General features: G+C 49.7%; 1 protein-coding gene across 2 annotated transcripts; it reads left to right on the forward strand.

Moving 5' to 3' along the window:
- The first annotated feature begins 10,699 nt into the window (after positions 1 to 10,699).
- TMEM9 (transmembrane protein 9) lies at positions 10,700 to 15,962 on the forward strand. 2 transcript variants are annotated; one of them, XM_062509769.1, is made up of 5 exons: positions 10,700 to 11,463; positions 11,530 to 11,619; positions 12,048 to 12,156; positions 13,010 to 13,141; positions 14,387 to 15,962. In XM_062509769.1, exons 1-5 carry the CDS (start codon positions 11,354 to 11,356, stop codon positions 14,534 to 14,536), a joined length of 591 nt encoding a protein of 196 aa, XP_062365753.1. In that variant the 5' UTR covers positions 10,700 to 11,353; the 3' UTR covers positions 14,537 to 15,962. The 2 variants fall into 2 exon arrangements, with proteins under 2 accessions (XP_062365753.1, XP_062365752.1); XM_062509768.1 differs by having other exon boundaries at positions 10,700 to 11,446; positions 11,528 to 11,619.
- Positions 15,963 to 16,633: the final 671 nt, after the last annotated feature.

Consider the following 16,633-nt stretch of genomic DNA (forward strand, 5'->3'; position numbering starts at 1 on the left):
CATAGTGTCTTGGCTATAAACTGCTCTGAAGGCAGTGACCTCTATTAACAAAAACTTCCTTGGTCTCATATGTAGAATTTTCCCACACTGTTCCCCTGCTGTTGGGACATGTGAATGAATCTCTTGTTTTACTTTGTTTGTGTGCATGGCTTTTGCTTTATTTATTAACTGATTTAGCTCAACCACAAGATGTCTTGCTTTTACTCCTCTGACTCTCCACCCATCACACTGAGAAGGACTGAGCGAGTGTGGGGCTGACTTGGCAGCTGGGTTAAACCAGGACACCCACTGGGAGGCAGGAAGGGTCCCTGACCATCAGCTCAGCCCAACATCTCCAAGCTGGCCAGATTTAAGGAGCAATCACAGCATGAGATGTACTGCGGTCACTGCAGCCCTCCTGCACAACCTTAGGAGGCAAAACCAAGCCCCAGAAGGCCTGATGACAAAAATACACTTAGGCAGAATTGTTCATGCAATTCCATCAAAAGTCTTGGAGAAACTTATTTTTAGCTGAATCAGGTGTTACAGAAAAGGGTGCCAATATCAGTGATTCTCTGCCAAGTGAGAAGCCAGACTTCCCAGGACACCCACATAGAACAGGAATGGGTGCAGAACAGAGCAGTCCCCAGAGGCTGCAGCCACTCAGCATCACAAACAGGATCCAGCACAACCATCCCGATTCTATCCCTTTCCCTCTTCCCTCACATCACACATGTGGCAGGGGAAGGACAGCAGGGAGGGTGGCACTGGAGCTTCACTGACATCTCTACACCCAAGGAGCTGAAGTAGTCCCCACTGTGAGCAGTGCTCTACACCCCTGGCTTGGAAGATGAAAGTATTTTGGGTCTGGCTTTGCCAAGTTACCACCTGCCTCAGTTCCATCAGAGCACAATTCCCTACCCTTTCCCATGGCAGCTCCCTCCCAGGAAGCTCAAGCTCTTGTTTGGTTCACAGCAGGGCTGCATCACCACACAGGATCCCAGGCTCCAGGACAGAGCATTGGCTCTTGAAAAATACCTCAGGCCACAGAGAATTCCCTTTTCCCTCTATTTCTTTGGGAAAGCACAGTGAAATCAGGCAGAGGGAAGCAGTGTGGGGTGGGCACTGCTCTGGGGTGCAGCCACTCTCTCCTTTAGTCTCAGCACTGCAGAAGGCTTGGCTGAACTCAGAGGAGGCTCTGGCCCTCAGCCATCCTGTTCCACAGAATCACAGAACCACAGAATCACTGAGGCTGGAAAAGACCCCTGAGATCATTGAGTCTAACCTGTGACCAACGCCCACCTTGTCAACCAGACCATGGCACTGAGTGTCACTCCAGGCTTTCCTGAAACACCTCCAGGCATGGTGAACTCCACCACCTCCCTGGGCATCCCATTCCAATATCTAATCACCCTTTCTGTGAAGAAATTCTTCATAATGTCCAATCTGAACCTTCCTTGACACATGGTTTGTGACTGGTAGCAGTCTCCTGGCTAGGGGCACAAATTATTAAACACGGCACAGGTGGAGAAGCAGGAGTCCCCCCTTTGGGGGTCAGCCACGTGTGGATTGGTTCCCCCTCACCACCCCAGAGCCATCCCATCACCAACACTGTGAGTGTGCTCCCCATCACACCTTCATGGCTGCACAGCTGTGACCAACGAGAACCAGCTCCAAATTCCATTGTCCAGAGTTATCCTTCATGGCTGGACATTAATGGCTGTTCTCTGCCCATCCATGCCATGGGAGGTCATGCTGGACAGAGGGCCCCGCGCAGCCCCAGCCTGCGTGTGTATGGCCCAAGGGCACACACTGACACTGGATCTCCTGGGTTATCTGAGCCCAGCCTGCTGGGCAGCCACATCTTCTGTCGGCTCCCACACACACAGCAGCTGCTCCTGCCTGGGACTTACACTGTTTGTTCATTAATATGTGCTCTCAAATCTCCATAAGACTTCTTAAGACCATCAGGTCTTTCAGGGTGAGAGAAGCCCTCAAGAACTGACCATCACAAGCAGCTCTTGCGACCCTCACAAGCTCTACAGCCACCTTCACAGAACCCCTCCCAGTGCTCTGGTACCATTTGACTGAAGAAACTGAGTAATGGCATCACAAACCACTTCCTTGGAGCTGGAAGGGAGCCAACAGCATGAAGAGAATGAGAATTGCCATTTGGTCTAACCACCCATCCTGAATGAGGAAGAGAGCCCCAGAGACTGGCCCAATGGCCAGACACCCTGGAGTCTTCTCTTGTCAACTTCCAATTCCCAAAGCATTTAATTTCAGGCAATAGAAAGACCAAATCATCTTGTTGCAGGTGAAAAATGAAATTCCTTCCCCGTGAATTACAGGTTGCTGTTTTGGTTTGAAAGACAGGTGTTTGTTACGGAAACCAGAGTTCTAAGTAAACCTTCTCAATTAGTATAATTTTGAAATTAAAGGGCTTTCAGGCAGAGATGTGGGGATAGGAATAAGAGTTCTTTACTAGTATATATAAGAAGGTAAATAAAACAGCAACTATGGAATTAACAACCAACAGAATAGGAACACATCTCTTGGCCGTGGACACTCTCCCCTTTGGTCCAGTTACCGCCAGAGCTGGCCGTGAGCGCTGGTGGCCCCCGGTGGGCAGGGCAGGTGCGATGATTCCCCGCGCCTGCAGGGGGCGCTGGGGGAATGGCGGCTGTGTCTGAGATGGGAAGGGATGGAGGAGAGAGGCTTTGCTTGGGAACCCTGGTGCAGAGTCGATTCCGCTGCTCCAACAGGATGCTTGGAAACAGCAAAATGAAGCAGGAGGACGTCCTAGCAGGGCCAGGGTGCGGGGTCAAGCAGCAGAAGAAGAGGCAGCTCCAAGCGTTGGGATGGTGGTGGTAGCAGTGACCCTCCTCCTCCGAAGGCAAGAGCGAGCAAGAGACAGCAACTGCCCCCACTCGCCTTTTACCTGCTTTTAACCTCGCGGTGTCCCCCCTCCCCCCGAGAGAAACTCCTAAAAAAATCCAGGGAGGTTCACCCTCCCCCAAGGACTTAGCCATCAGTGCTTCTACCATGTCAATGGGAAAAAATTCCACAGGCAAAGAGGAAAGGAGAAACCAACCCTCAACGGATGCTTTTTATAATGGCAGGATGTCTTTATAGAATATTTACAAGTCAATGTGTCTGTTCACAATTTAAAATAAATTGACCTTTAAATATGTGCCAGCTGCTGTGACCAAGGTGCTGGGCCGGGCAAAGGATGTTTGCAGTGTTGACACCAACGCCTGTGTCCAGAAAGAACAAGGACAAGCTGTTCCGGTGTGTCCTCAGCTACTGCTCTTGTTAACAAAAATGCCACCTGCTCTTCAGATTGACACCACAAGTGCCAGCAAGACCTAATTACTTGGGAAAGGTGACAGGAACAGGGCAGGGTATTAACACCTGATGCATTTCCCCTCTTTTACACATTTGTGTTTCTTTATTTCCCATCTCCTATTCCCTCTCCCTCCATGCCATATGAATTGTGTTTAGCCTCTATTCCCAGGGCACTGAGCATGGAAAGCTCCTCTGAGGCACCTCTCACCTTTCAGCTGCTAGCAAAGTGAGTGGCAGAAATCAGGAATGCACAGTCCCACGGTGTCACTGCTAGTCCCAAGGTCTCCAAAGCCAGACCTTGTGCGAGTCACAGATCCCTACACAGTGGTGTCAGTGGCTCAAATCAACCCAAGTTACTAGGAATTCAGGGCAAGATCTCTGTAGGGTTCAGAACCCATTCCTGGAGAGATTTTTTAAGGGACCTGCATTCAGCACACAGAGAAATTCAAAAAACATGATCACATCTGTTGGGTGTGTGCAGTGGTGCACTTAGGAATGAGGACAAGGCTGAGCAACAGGTGGGAAGAAATAAACCAGCAAATCCTGCTACATCCAGGCAAACCCTCACTTTTCCCACTGCTGCTGGGCTTTAAAAACAGCAACAGGGATGACATCCAGGAGATTACTGAGCCTGCTGCATCTCATTTATCTGGGGCAGACAAAAAGGCAGCTTTGCCAGGGGGAAAGTCAGCAAGGAAGGGAACAGCAAACAGTCTCCTGGAAGTGTGTGTGAGATCTCCCACTCATCACTGCAAGAACTGTACATGCAACTCACTCTCCCATCCAAGAATTCTGAAACCAGCCTCTTGGAAAAGGCACTTGAACTGAAATACAACTTTCAAACTCAACCTGTATTGGGTCAATCTGTTTTTGACGCACTCACCCAAAAAACGTGATCCCCAGATGTGGTCTCTCAGCTGCCTGGGCCATTCCTTTACTTCCTCCAAGGGCATTTCCAGTGTTTTGTCACCAGTCCAGGCTGCTTCCTCCATGTGTCAATGCAGCCTTCTGTTGCCCCACAAGAAGCAGTGGTATGGACCTTTGGGCTGCAAAAGACACAGAAGAACAGATTGCTGTGACAACAGGAATGTCAGAGATAAAAACACCCCCTCACCAGCCTGACCAAAGTCACTCACTGTGGCCATGGGCTTTTAAACCTGAACAAACTCAGCTGTATCACAGCACTGAGTGTCCTGCAGGCAGGCCCAGAGTTCTGCTCTGAAGGGAGAGCTCTGATTTAGAACCAAAGAGCTTCTTCCACTCAGCTACACTGGAGTAGGAGGAAGAAATTAGAAGTCCTTTGTGCATCTAATACCCAGGATAATCCTCATGGAATATCTCCTTGGATCAGTCTAGCTTACTTCGGCCACTATCCAATACAGACTCCAGTGAGTGGGGGTGGAATACAGCCATGGCAGGGCCAGGATTGTAAACATTACAGCAATGGAAAACTTTTTAGAATATTATTTATGAGAGTATGTATAAGAATATGCAATGACAGGACAAGCATGAACGGCTTCAAACTGAAACAGAGTAGGTTGAGATAAAGTATTAGAAAAAAAAATCTTCCATTGGAGGGTGGTGAGGCCCTGGCACAGGCTGCACAGAGAAACTTTGGCTGCCCTATCCTTGGAGGTGTCCAAGGCCAGGCTGGACGGGGCTTGGAGCAGCCTGGGATAGTGGAAGATGTCCCTGCCCATGGCAGGGGGTGGAATGGGATGAACTTTGAGGTCCCTCCCAACCCAAACTAATCCATGACTTTATGACTCTATGAAAGCACTTTTACATCAGTAATTCCTATGCCTAGGGCATGAAGTAGTGTGGGACATTTTAAAACCTGGCAGTCTCCACAATCTGTACCTTCTACAAGGCCTAGAAAAAGCAGTCTCAATTATTTACAAATTTCTAGAAAGCTAAAATTATCAGAGAGACAGAACTATCTGCCAAACATTTTCCCTCTGATCTACACCTATTTCTGGCTGAATGTATCTCACCTTATTATTTTCATTTTTATTTTCATCAAAGAACCAAACTCAGTCAGGATTGGAAACATTCTCCCACAGGGGTCCCATGGCAGGTGGGTTCAGAAAAGACATTGAGGGACTGGAGAGAGTCCAGAACTGGGAACGGAACTGGGAATGGAACTGTGGAAGGGGCTGGCGCACTAGGAGTGGCTGAGGGAGCTAGGGTGGCTCAGCCTGGAGTAAAAGGAGGCTTGGGAGGACCTTCTGGCTCTGCACAACTCCCTGACAGGAGAGGACAGCCTGGGGGGCCAGGTTCTGCTCCCAGGTAACAGGGACCGGAGAGGAGGAAATGGCATCAAGCAGTACCAGGAAAGGTTCAGGTTGGACATCCAGAGGAATTTCTCCATGGAAAAGGTGGTCACTCATTGGAAGGGGCTGCCCAGTGACTCCAGGTGGTGCAGTCCCCATTCCTGGAGGTGTCCAACCTGCACATGGCACTGAGTACTCTGGACTGGATGACAAGGTGGGGGTCAGGCACAGGTCAGACTCAATGATCTCAGAGGTCTTTTCCAACCTATTTGATTTTGTGATTCTATTTCTAGAAGTTAAACCAGGGGTTTGGGGCTTGTTAAAAACGCCCAAAAAGAATCTTAAAAGACTCAGCTCGGTTGTTTGTTTAAGAAAGCACCGAAGGCGGGAACCCAAGATAAGCTTAGGCCCCACTCGGTAAACCAGACAGGCTAGACTGCTACAAAAACTGTGCCCACAGCACAGGGTACTTCTCAGGACACCCAAGTTCCCTTGAAGGACCCTGGTGCAGAGCAGCCAAGGGTTCTTATAGTCCTCGATTCCTCTGGATTGGTGCACCTTTCGATCCTCTCGATGATTGGTTCTCTTTCAAATCCATTGTCCCCATTGGTCAGCGCAGAGTCCAATCATGATGCAGTCCGTTGTCGTCACCTCATGACATAATTAATCTAGAAAGTTCTTTCCTTCTCTGTCCACCAAGCACCAACCCGGCAACGCCCATGACTTGTTAACACCCACAACTTGTTAACACCCACAACCTGTCAATAAAGACCTCCCTCCCCCAGCAACCCATAGAATTTGAATAACAGTTCATAACTTCCAACAATTAATTAACTCTTTACATGACTTGTCAATAACAGCATTATCAATTAACATAACTCTCAGCAATCTTTAACTCCACCCTCAAACCCTTTTCTTATTTATATCAGGGCTCTTTTTTTTCCATCAAGGCATTTTTTTACCTGAAAAAAAATAGGTCCTGACTTTATCCAGAAGCACAGACCAGATAAATCTACACCAGGTAAAGCAGCAGAGTGCCAGAGAAGCAGGTAAGACCCTTGAGAGGAAAGCTAATGTCTTTACAAACAATTTGATGGGTGAAGGTATGGGTGTCTGCTCCTGGAAAAGACAAGCGTTGGCACAATCCTGAACTTTGGGGTAAAATAAGGTTCATGGAGGGACATGTGGTAGGCGGTTCAGGAAGGCTGCACCTTCCCAGTACCCCATCCAAGGGGGAACGGAAGAGGACAACATGCGCCCAGGGAGTCTGGGATCAAAGGAGGCTGTGCCTTCCAAAACTTTGAGAGATAAAGCCCTGTGGGCATGTTCTCTGGTGGACTCTCTACCCATTATAAGAGTAAAGTAGTAGGCCTCCTCTGTCTCCTTTTTGGACATAAATCTCTGGCGTTTGTAGATTAATTTTCCTGACATCCTCAGTCCCTCCAGCTATGAATGGAATCTCCTGGGAGCTGCCACTGGAGCAAAGCCAAGGCTTGGGGGTATTTCCACACCTAAAGGATGCAAGACACAGAAAATGGGGCAAACCCAAGGAACCACTTCTCAGGAATGTTCTCTGAGCAAACACCAGACCCTGTGGCCTTGGAAAGGCACAATGTTCCTCTTGGAATAAGGACAAGGCTTTTAAAATGAGTCACAAGTCTCAAATACAAGAGGTTCATGGCAAGACTGAAGCATTTGAACCTGAAGGATCACTGATGTGATAATTGATAAAAGATTGGTGTTAATCATAAAATTATTGGGGTTTGTATAAAACAGAATACTAAGGTCTGAAGTGAAACATGGACATTAGGTAGAAGAAAATATATTATTAAATCGTTCTGTTTTAAATCCCCATTATGAATATTATGTTTTCTAAATAAGTTGTTATAAATGAGAAACAAAGTCTCGATATTTAGCAAAATTTAGATTGCTTTATTTGATATAGACGGAGCAAGCAGAACTGGGGAACGTGAGGGGTCAGCGCCCACTCCACACTCCATCCAACCTTGGTTTGCAGCTCCTTTTTGTAGGATGGTTCTCCTTGTAGTCTCCGGACAGTTTGTCAAGCAGCCATGTGGTCTTGGTAGATAAGGAATAGTACACATGGGGGATCTGGTCTTAACAGATAGGTTGGGATTGATTACACCAAGGCAGGAAATCTGGTATGGCAAAATCTTTCAGGTTGCAATTGATTATACAAAGGCAGGAAATCTGATTTTGCAATATCTTTCAGGCCATGGGAAGCCCCCATTTTACAAACTGGTATCAAATACAATTTACTAAAAAACACAGTATTCGTAACAGGGGATTTAAACAGAATGATTTAATCATATATATTTTTCTCTATCTAATGTCCATGTTTCATTTCAGACCTAAGTATTCTGGTTTATACACACCCCAATGCTTTTATGATTAACATGAATCTTTTATCAGTTATCACAGCTGTATCTACTACCAGTTTGCAAAATCAGACTTTCCGATAGTCCAATAGATTTTGCAAAATCAGACTTCCTGCCTCTGTTTGATCAATGCTGCCTGTCTACTTCCTGAATTTTGCTGGTTTTTATCTACCAAGAACAGATGGCTATCTATGAGACTATCGCCCAAAGACTTTACGGATGTTTATTCGACCATCTGGCAAAGTCAAAAATTACAATGAGAGCCCATACTATAAGAGGCTGCAAATCAAGGTTCGACGGAGCGTGGAGTGGACAGTGACCCCTCACGTTCCCCAGCGCTGCTTGCTCCGTCTATATCAAATAAAGCAATCTAAATTTTGCTAAATATCGGGACTTTTTGTTTCTCATTTATAACACTGATATAATCTATAACCATAAATCAGCCAAAAAACAGAAGCAAGGGCACCATGCGGCCCAGGCTTTTCCTTCTGATAGACACAGGACCACCGACGGTGTGAGGGGAGAGCAGGGCCATGACGGGAGAGCAGGGCGTGAAAGGGGAACGGAGACTGGGAGAGAAGCGGTCCATGACGGGAGAGTGGGGCCGTGTGAGAGGGAAGAGAGGGGTCATTCGGGGGAAGTGGAACCATGAGGGGAGAGCTAGGTGTGTGGGCAGAAGGGGCTGTAAGGGGAGAACGGGGGTGTGAGGGAGGTAAGAAGGGACTGAGAAGAAGCAGGACTATCTCGCGGCTCAGCCCCAGGATGGGGCGGCGCTGCCCCAGGCGGGAGCTGCCTAGGCCATGTCCACCGAAGGCACCATCCGGCAGGGGCAACTCCCGGCCCCGCCAATCCCTCCGCACTGCCACCACCGCAGCACCTCACGTCTGCGGGACGCAGAGCCATCTTCAGCACCCGGCCGGGCTGCCTGCATTCCGATTGGCCAGCGGTGGTGTCTGTCACTGGGCGTCACGCTCCATAGCCAATGGGCGCGCGTCGAGGACCGGGGCGGGGCCTACAGGGCCGGGCCGCGCTCGGGCTGGAGCGAGAGGCAGGTAAGGGGCAGATATGGGGTAGGTATGGCCGGGGGCTGAGAGGCGTTGGGCTCTGGCCCTGCTCCTGTTCCTGCTCCGCTCCTCGCACCCGGAGCGGGATTGTGCGGGGCTGTAAGGGACCAGGGGATCGGGACCGGCGGCCTGCACTGCCGGAGGCATCCCGGGAGGCCGAGTGGGACGGGGCGGTGGAAGCCCCTGGAGGGCTGAGGGAACATCCGGGCCTTCGGCGGGAATTGAGGGGTTCAGCCGTGCCCTGAGTCCGGGCCGATGTCGGGGGTGGTTCGAGCACAGATCCGGGAAGGGAAATGGGCCAGAGTCTTAGAAGGTCTCCAGGTGATGTTCACAGAATCAATCCCAGAGTGGTCTGGGTAGGAAAGGACGATAAGGCTCATCCAGTCCCAACCCCCAGGCTGGTCGAAGCCCCGTGCATCCTGGCCTTGAACACTTCCAGGGATAAGGAAGTTAAAGATGAGGCAATTATTGAGCACTCAGGGAGAAGGAGCATGGGGTGGTTGTGTCCAGCAGTGCTCTGGACAGCCTTTTGTGGGGGCTTATCCTGGGAGCTGCCACACAGCCCCCCGAGAACTTCACCTCAAACACGTACTTTGTGCTGTGCTTACAGTGCTGGTGAGTTTTGGTCCATATGCAGATGCCTTTGACCATTTAGCTGCTGTGGGCTGGGCTGATGGTCTGGAAAAAATAGCTGTAAGGCATATGTGCACATCCCTTTGCTGTCAAACTTGGAGATAAATATGCCTTAATTATCTTTTCTGTGGCTGAGGGTGTTCTGCATTTCATGGTGCGTGAGCTCTGCCCAGGTTCCAAGTTTTGCTTTATGGTATAATAGATCACTTGTTTTCCCCTACTATTATTAAAAGTGATATTTATGAGCTGTTCAGATATTCTGAACTTGGTTGAGAGGCTAAAACTGAATTCCAGGTATATGCTGTGTTGTTGTGTTAAAAATTCAGACAAAAGTCCAGACCCACTTAAAATGGGAAACGCGCACTGGGCAGCTCAGATCAGTCCTGTTCCCCAGATCTGTGATGATGATCTGAACTGATGTACAGGGGAGTCTCCCTGGAAAGGACCATTGTTGGAGGAGATTTTTGAAATTGTGGTGCCAAACCTTAATAAATCATGGGATGAGGTGATAGGACTGAAATGCATTTTGGCAGTCTGGCAGCTTGTTAGAACTTTCTGGTGTTTTGTTTAGATAAAGAAGAAAGGAACTTGGTGTTTGTAATCCATTATGTCAGTTTAAGGTGTTGACATAAGATAAACCAAGGGGTGATGGAATATTGCGGTGATTTAAATCCCAATGGAATCAGGTCAGGTGATGGAGTACAAGTACGTGGAGTAAGATGTGGGATTACCTGAGAGTTGACTAATGAAGGTGTAAATTCCATTCCCCTTCCTCTGCTGAAAATAGCTCTTCTGTGCTCTCCCAAGGTCCCCAACACCTGCTCCACCTTTTCTCTCTGAGGGTGAATGCCAGCCTGGCCAAGGCCAACTGGCCTTTTGTGGCACAGGGGATAAATTATATTCTTATGAATTGTGGAAGCACACGTCTCTGGAACAACTTTATCCACACATGTGGGGGTTGGAAGGAGATGATCTTTAGGGCCCCTTCCAGCCCAAACTATTATGTGATATGTAGCAAAAGGTGTTAATGATTTCACCAAGCTGCCAGCTTGAAGTAATTTTAAAATCAGGATTTACTGAACAGGTATCTTCAGATAAAGGAGGTTTAGGAATTGGTTTGGAATACTTAGGAATATTCCATCCCTTTCCCATAGCTCATGACAGGAAAACATATCATTCCCTTCAGCAGCAAGACTTTGAATGTCAGAAGATGATTTACCATTCATGACAGTGCAGCAGGGAGCCCCAGTGTACTGCATTAGGTCACTCTTGCTCAATGGTTTTCCTAGTTCTGTGTCTTATACTGAGCAAAACTGTCAGCACCAAAATATCTGTAGCTGGGCTCCAGGATAGTAAGAGAGGAACAGGAGGTTTTGTGCAAGTCCAATTGAAAGGAAATCAGCATTATTTTTGCAGGGCTGGGGTTGTCTGGATGTCTGGTTGTACAAGGTAGAAGCTCTTCTGACAGGAATGTTCCTGGGATCTGTGGTGTTTCCAAGAGTTTCTGGCTGGTATCAGCTGTGATTTGGGAACAAATTTCTTCTTCCTGGGCAAAACAGAAGCAAGTGGGCCAAAAAAACCTCTTGACTACCTTGTGGCTGCTTTCAGCTGAGATGCTCTATCCTGGATGTGAGTTTTATTCCGTCAGGCTCCCAGGATGTTTGCCCAGAACTCCTGGAACTTTGCAAGCCCTGTGCTGCTGCTGGTGCTGCTGGGCTGTGTCCTGTGTCCCTCAGCACAGGCCAGCAAGGTGGGTGACACTGAGCCGTATGTGGGGTATGAGGGGACAGAGCCGTGTTCCCTCTTTCACAATGGCTCCTGTGCCCTGCAGAGCTCCGAGGACATTCGCTGCAAGTGTATCTGCCCCCCCTACCGCAACATCAGCGGGCACATCTACAACAAGAATGTATCCCAGAAGGACTGGTGAGTGAGTAGGAGCAACCTCAGGGGTTGGTCCATGACTGCCAAGCTCTGGAGTTCCCAACTGGTGCTGAGGAAGGGATTTCTTGTCTGTATATTTGCAGAGGGAGCTGCTTTGGTGGGTGATGTTCAACTCAGGCCAGGGGCATTTTTTTAAACAGAAATTGAGGAATCTGGGATGATATGTTAACTCACTGGTGTGGGCAGATGTAGGGTGTGCCCTCCAATCCCTTCCACCTGGACTGGATCCCTGCAGAAGGCACTGGGACAGTCTGTCACAGGGACTTTGGGCCAGCCAGGCTGTGAAAGGAGCTCTTAACACCAGATCAGTGTTATCAGCCTGACAGGAAAGCTGGGACACAGACAAAGTCACCCCAGTGTCCTTGCACAGAGCATTGATTTCACCTTGTGCTGGTTTGTTTGTGCCGCAGCAACTGTCTGCACGTGGTGGAGCCTATGCCAGTGCCTGGGAATGACGTGGAGGCCTATTGCCTGCTCTGCGAGTGCAAGTATGAGGAGCGCAGCACCACCACCATCAAGGTACCTGAGCTCAGTCCCCTGCCTGTGCCCTGCCCCCCTGCCTTGCCACACCAGCCCAGGCACTGCCACACTGGTAAGTTCCTGGTGAAGAGCCCAGAAAGAGAAAACTGTCACAGCGAGTGCATAGTGGCAGTGCCAGCGGCTCACTCTCTACAACTCTCTTAAAGGAGGCTGTAGCCAGGTGGGGGTTGGCCTCTTCTCCCAGGCAGCCAGTGACAGGACAAGAAGACATGGTTTTAAGCTGCACCAGGGAGGTGAAGAATTAAGAAGAATTTCTTCACAAAAAGGGTGTTGGTTACTGGAAGGGGCTGCCCAGGGAGGTGGTGCAGTCACTGTCCACCCTGAAAGTGTTCAAGGAATAACTGGATGTGGCACTGAGTGCTTTGGGTGGGGTGACAAGGTGGGGATTAGTCAAAGGTTGGACTCCATGATCTTAGACGTCTTTTCCAACTTAAGTAATTCAGGGATTTTGTGACTTCTGTGATTTTTGTGATTCTGTGTCTGAGCCAGAGGCATTCCTGGTAGCGAGGAGCTGTGTGGGAGCTCAGTATTCTTGCTGGGGATGTGTGACAGTGGCAAGCATCTCTGACCAGGGCCCCATCTCGTTGTTCCTTATGTGCAGAACATGCCCTCAGTTGGCACAGTGAGACCATCAGCACAGTTTGTGCAGTGAGTGAGACCATCAGCACAGTTTGTGCAGTGATGGCACCACCTCAGCCTCCTGGCAAGAGCAAGAGACTCGTGAGAACAAGAGATCACACATAAGAGGTGGCTGCAAAGGACCTTCCTGACCTCTGTGGTGCTTCTTACCTACACTGCTTATCCTTTCCCCCTGCGTTGTCCTCAACTGCAGGTGATCATCATTGTCTACCTGTCGGTGGTGGGGGCTCTGCTGCTCTACATGGCATTCCTGGTGCTCGTGGACCCCCTGATCCGCAAGCCAGACCTCTACACCCAGCCCCTGCACAATGAGGAGGACAGCGAGGTGAGTGGGCAGGGGTGCAGCAAGGGGGCAGGAGAATGGGGGACAGGGAAACAGCGACCTCCTGCTCGTCTCCTCTGATCCGGTGAGGAACCAGCACTGCTGCTTTGGAGGCACTTCCACAGGTGAGTGTTTGGACTCAGATCTCTACAGATCATGCAGAAGCACAAGGAATATTCAAAGCTCTGTGTAATGAGTCTAAGGCAAGCTCTGCCCTCAGAGGCAGAGGGGCTTTGTAGCAACTGGCCTGAATTTGGTTTGTCCATCCAGAGGGAACAAAAAGTCAGACTGATCCTGTTTGTGCAGTGTCCGAGGTGGAATTTTGTGGTGCTGAGCTTCCAGGGAAAATGTGCTTAAGTGTTGGCTGAAACATCTTTTAGGCACTTAAAACACTGGCCTATGAGATGCTGTTTGATCCTGCTCTCAGGCTGGGCCCTGGATTATATCCAGGCTGTTGTTCCTTGTGCATCTCCCCAGAGCACAATTTTATTCAAACCCCATCTTTTTGTGGAACACTGGTGTACAAACCATGGGCAAAGAAAGAGCCACTCTCTCCCTCTTTCTCTCTTTGTCACACACCAATTCTGGGGGAGGACAACTTTCTTGCTGCATAAAATTCATGCAGTTGCAGCACTGGGTTGGATTGTCACATTTGTACTTTGTTGTGAGTATAAACTATTTGGCCCAATTCCTTCATATCCTAATGTAAGTGAGGAGCAGCTGCTCCAATGTTCACAGTCCATCCATTGCCTCCCTCTCCTGTAAACAGGAGGTCCTGCAGGAGGAGATTGTATCCCCAAATCATGGGTTGGCACTCTGCTCTGCAGCAATTCAGATCTACATCCAGGTGCACATGGTAAATGCCTGGTGTTAGGTGAGGTTTATCTCATTCCAGTATGCTGGACTAAGTCCTCTGGGATAGGCCTTGTTCCTGTGCCATGATAGATCTCTATCCATTGTCAGCCTGGTTTTAGTGGGGGGATGTTGTTCGCTTTGTCACTGTGGCTCCTTGCAGACTCCAGGAGTGGATTTCCAGCAGAGCTCTATGCTTTGTGTGGTTCCTCTCCTGGGGACTTTTATCTGGAGTCATGGCTGATTCCCAAGAGCAAGTACTTGGGGGCTGCTCAACAACTTGAACAACTCAAACCTTGAACTGCTCTTTCAGGTGCAGTTTCTCCCCAAGTCCCTCCTCCCTCTGTGCTCGGGCTGGGCATTGCCTGGTCTCCAGCCCCATTCCTTTCCTTGCAGGATACTCGCTCCCTGGCCAGAGTGCCCACCCTGGCTGGTGCCAGGGCCAACACGGTGCTGGAGCGGGTGGAAGGGGCACAGCAGCGCTGGAAGCGGCAGGTGCAGGAGCAGAGGAAGACGGTGTTCGACCGGCACAAGATGCTGAGTTAGATTCTGCTGGGCTCTGCCCTATCAGGACACCCTAGTGTTGGAATGGAACCTCCAACCCTCCCCGATTCACTGTCTCCAGAGGGAGCCGCAGCCCCAAAGGCTTCTCTGATTGTGTCCCACATCCTTCCCCTGCCCAGCTGCACTGGCCCCTGGGCTATGGCTGCCATTTGGAGCTCGACCAAACACAGGACTCCATCAGCCCACCCCAGCAGGGGTGGGAACAGAGCACTGGGAGCTGGCTGAGTCTTCCTGGGATAAAAATAGTGGGAGAATTTTGGTGTGGGATAAATTATGTGATGTTTCTCCAGGATGCAGCAGCAACCTCCTCCTCCAGTGTGCACTGATGGTCCCTGGGCATTGTGGTGCTGAGCTACATGTGCAGCACAGGAACAAAGGGGAGGGGGTTTCTGCCAGTGGGCACTGCTGTTTCCACTTATCCTGATGTAAATGGAGAGATTTCCATACCTCTGGAGTCTGTCCAGGTTTACACTGGCATAACTGAGACTGTAGCATGCTTCTGGGCAGGTGAGTACCACAAAATGTGTTAGTACCTACATCAGTAAGAGTCCAACAGGTAAAAAGCTGGTTTACATTTCTATCTTTTTGTGCTTTACCAGTAGAAAAAAATCTCCTGGAGTGAAACCTCTCCATTTGTACCCACACTGGTGACCCTTGGTGTTCTTCCCAGGGTGGGCAGCAGCATTTTTGTCCAAGAGAACTGGGGCAAAGGCTCTCCTGGACCACCTGTCAGGGCCCTGGGAAGTGAACACTTGTGCCACTCAGAACATTCCAAGAGCTCTGACAGGACTTGGGCTGCGTGGAGGAAGCAGCAGTGGTTCTGCCATGTGTATTGATCCCACTGAGAACATTTGGAGTTTATGGTGTAGCACATCTGTATTAAATGCAAAGATCTACTACCTGAGTGGCTTTTTCTTCAGGGGAAAAACCCCATCCATGCCATGTCTGGGGCTTTCCATCCGCCTGCCAGTGCCCAGCAAGTGAGCTGATGTCACCTCAAGCCAGAGCTGTGGTTATGGCACAGCAGGAGGGTCCCTGGCACTGCTCCCTGCTGACAGTAATTCTCCTGTTCCAGGAGAGCCATGGAACATGGGCAGACCTGAGTCCTGCTTGGCACAGGTTAGTGACTTAACTTCTCTGGCCTATCCCATAGGAAAGCTGAGCAGACTGGAATTCTTCCTTTTGAGGAAGCTGAGAAATTTTTGTTGAAAGCCTAATTGGGAGAGGTGCCAGTCACGGCCCTACACGCTGGAGCCAGCAGCTGCTAGTGGAGCATCCAGCCCTCCAAGCTGGCCCGGCCAGACAAACCCAAACAGCAGCTTTTGGGAGCCTGTGTGTACCCCACTTACCCTTCAGCATCTCACTGAGCTAAAAAGGACACAGAGCTTCACATTATACCAAGGTCATGTTTTCCTTGACTCATCCTTGTTCCCTGTTGCTCAGTTCCGTGCCTTCCCTTTGTAGAAGCCCTGTCTTGCCTGTCCTTCCCTCTCCGTGGGAATCCCGCATGAACACGAGATGAGGAGATGAGGTCCCTGGGAAGTGATTTTTTTTTCTTCTTTTTTTTTTTTTTTCTTTGAGGGCGGGAACAAGCAGCACTGGTGGGAGGCGCTGCCCGGGGCCGGTCTGATGGGTCCATCTGGTGGCCATCGCTCCCGATTGGCACCGGAAAACGGCCGGGCACCACTGGGAGCTTGCTGCTGCCACCAGCCTGCTAAGCCTGTACGGTGAGGGGTTTGATGAGCAGCAGCCCTAGACCTTCCCCTGTCCCCTCCGGAGCAGCTAGGAACTGGGAGCAGAGAGGAGGGAGACAGAAATCAAGAGTTTTGGAAAAAGTTAAGAGAACTTACGAGCAGGTAAAAGTGTGGAGAGGCTGCAAAAAATACTACTGCCTGATTAATTACTTGCTTAGTTAATTAGCTGATCAACTTTGCCTTATACATCATCCTCCCCAGGAGGAAAGGTTTTCTACTGCCCAGCCTTGAATTCCCAAGCCCCTTCCCCTTCCTGTGCCCCCTCTCTGGCTCACTGGGCCGTCCCTCAGCAAGACATATCCTGATGGGATGCGCTCCTTGACCC

The sequence above is a fragment of the Cinclus cinclus genome, chromosome 27, assembly GCF_963662255.1.
Source record: "Cinclus cinclus chromosome 27, bCinCin1.1, whole genome shotgun sequence".
NCBI lineage: Eukaryota > Metazoa > Chordata > Aves > Passeriformes > Cinclidae > Cinclus > Cinclus cinclus.

Coding starts and splice junctions, on each gene's coding strand:
- TMEM9 (XM_062509769.1), top strand. CDS start 11,354: ATGTTTGCCCAGAACTCCTGGAACTTTGCAAGCCCTGTGCTGCTGCTG. Junction 11,620..12,047: donor AATGTATCCCAGAAGGACTG/GTGAGTGAGTAG, acceptor TTTGTGCCGCAG/CAACTGTCTGCACGTGGTGG. Junction 12,157..13,009: donor GCAGCACCACCACCATCAAG/GTACCTGAGCTC, acceptor CCTCAACTGCAG/GTGATCATCATTGTCTACCT.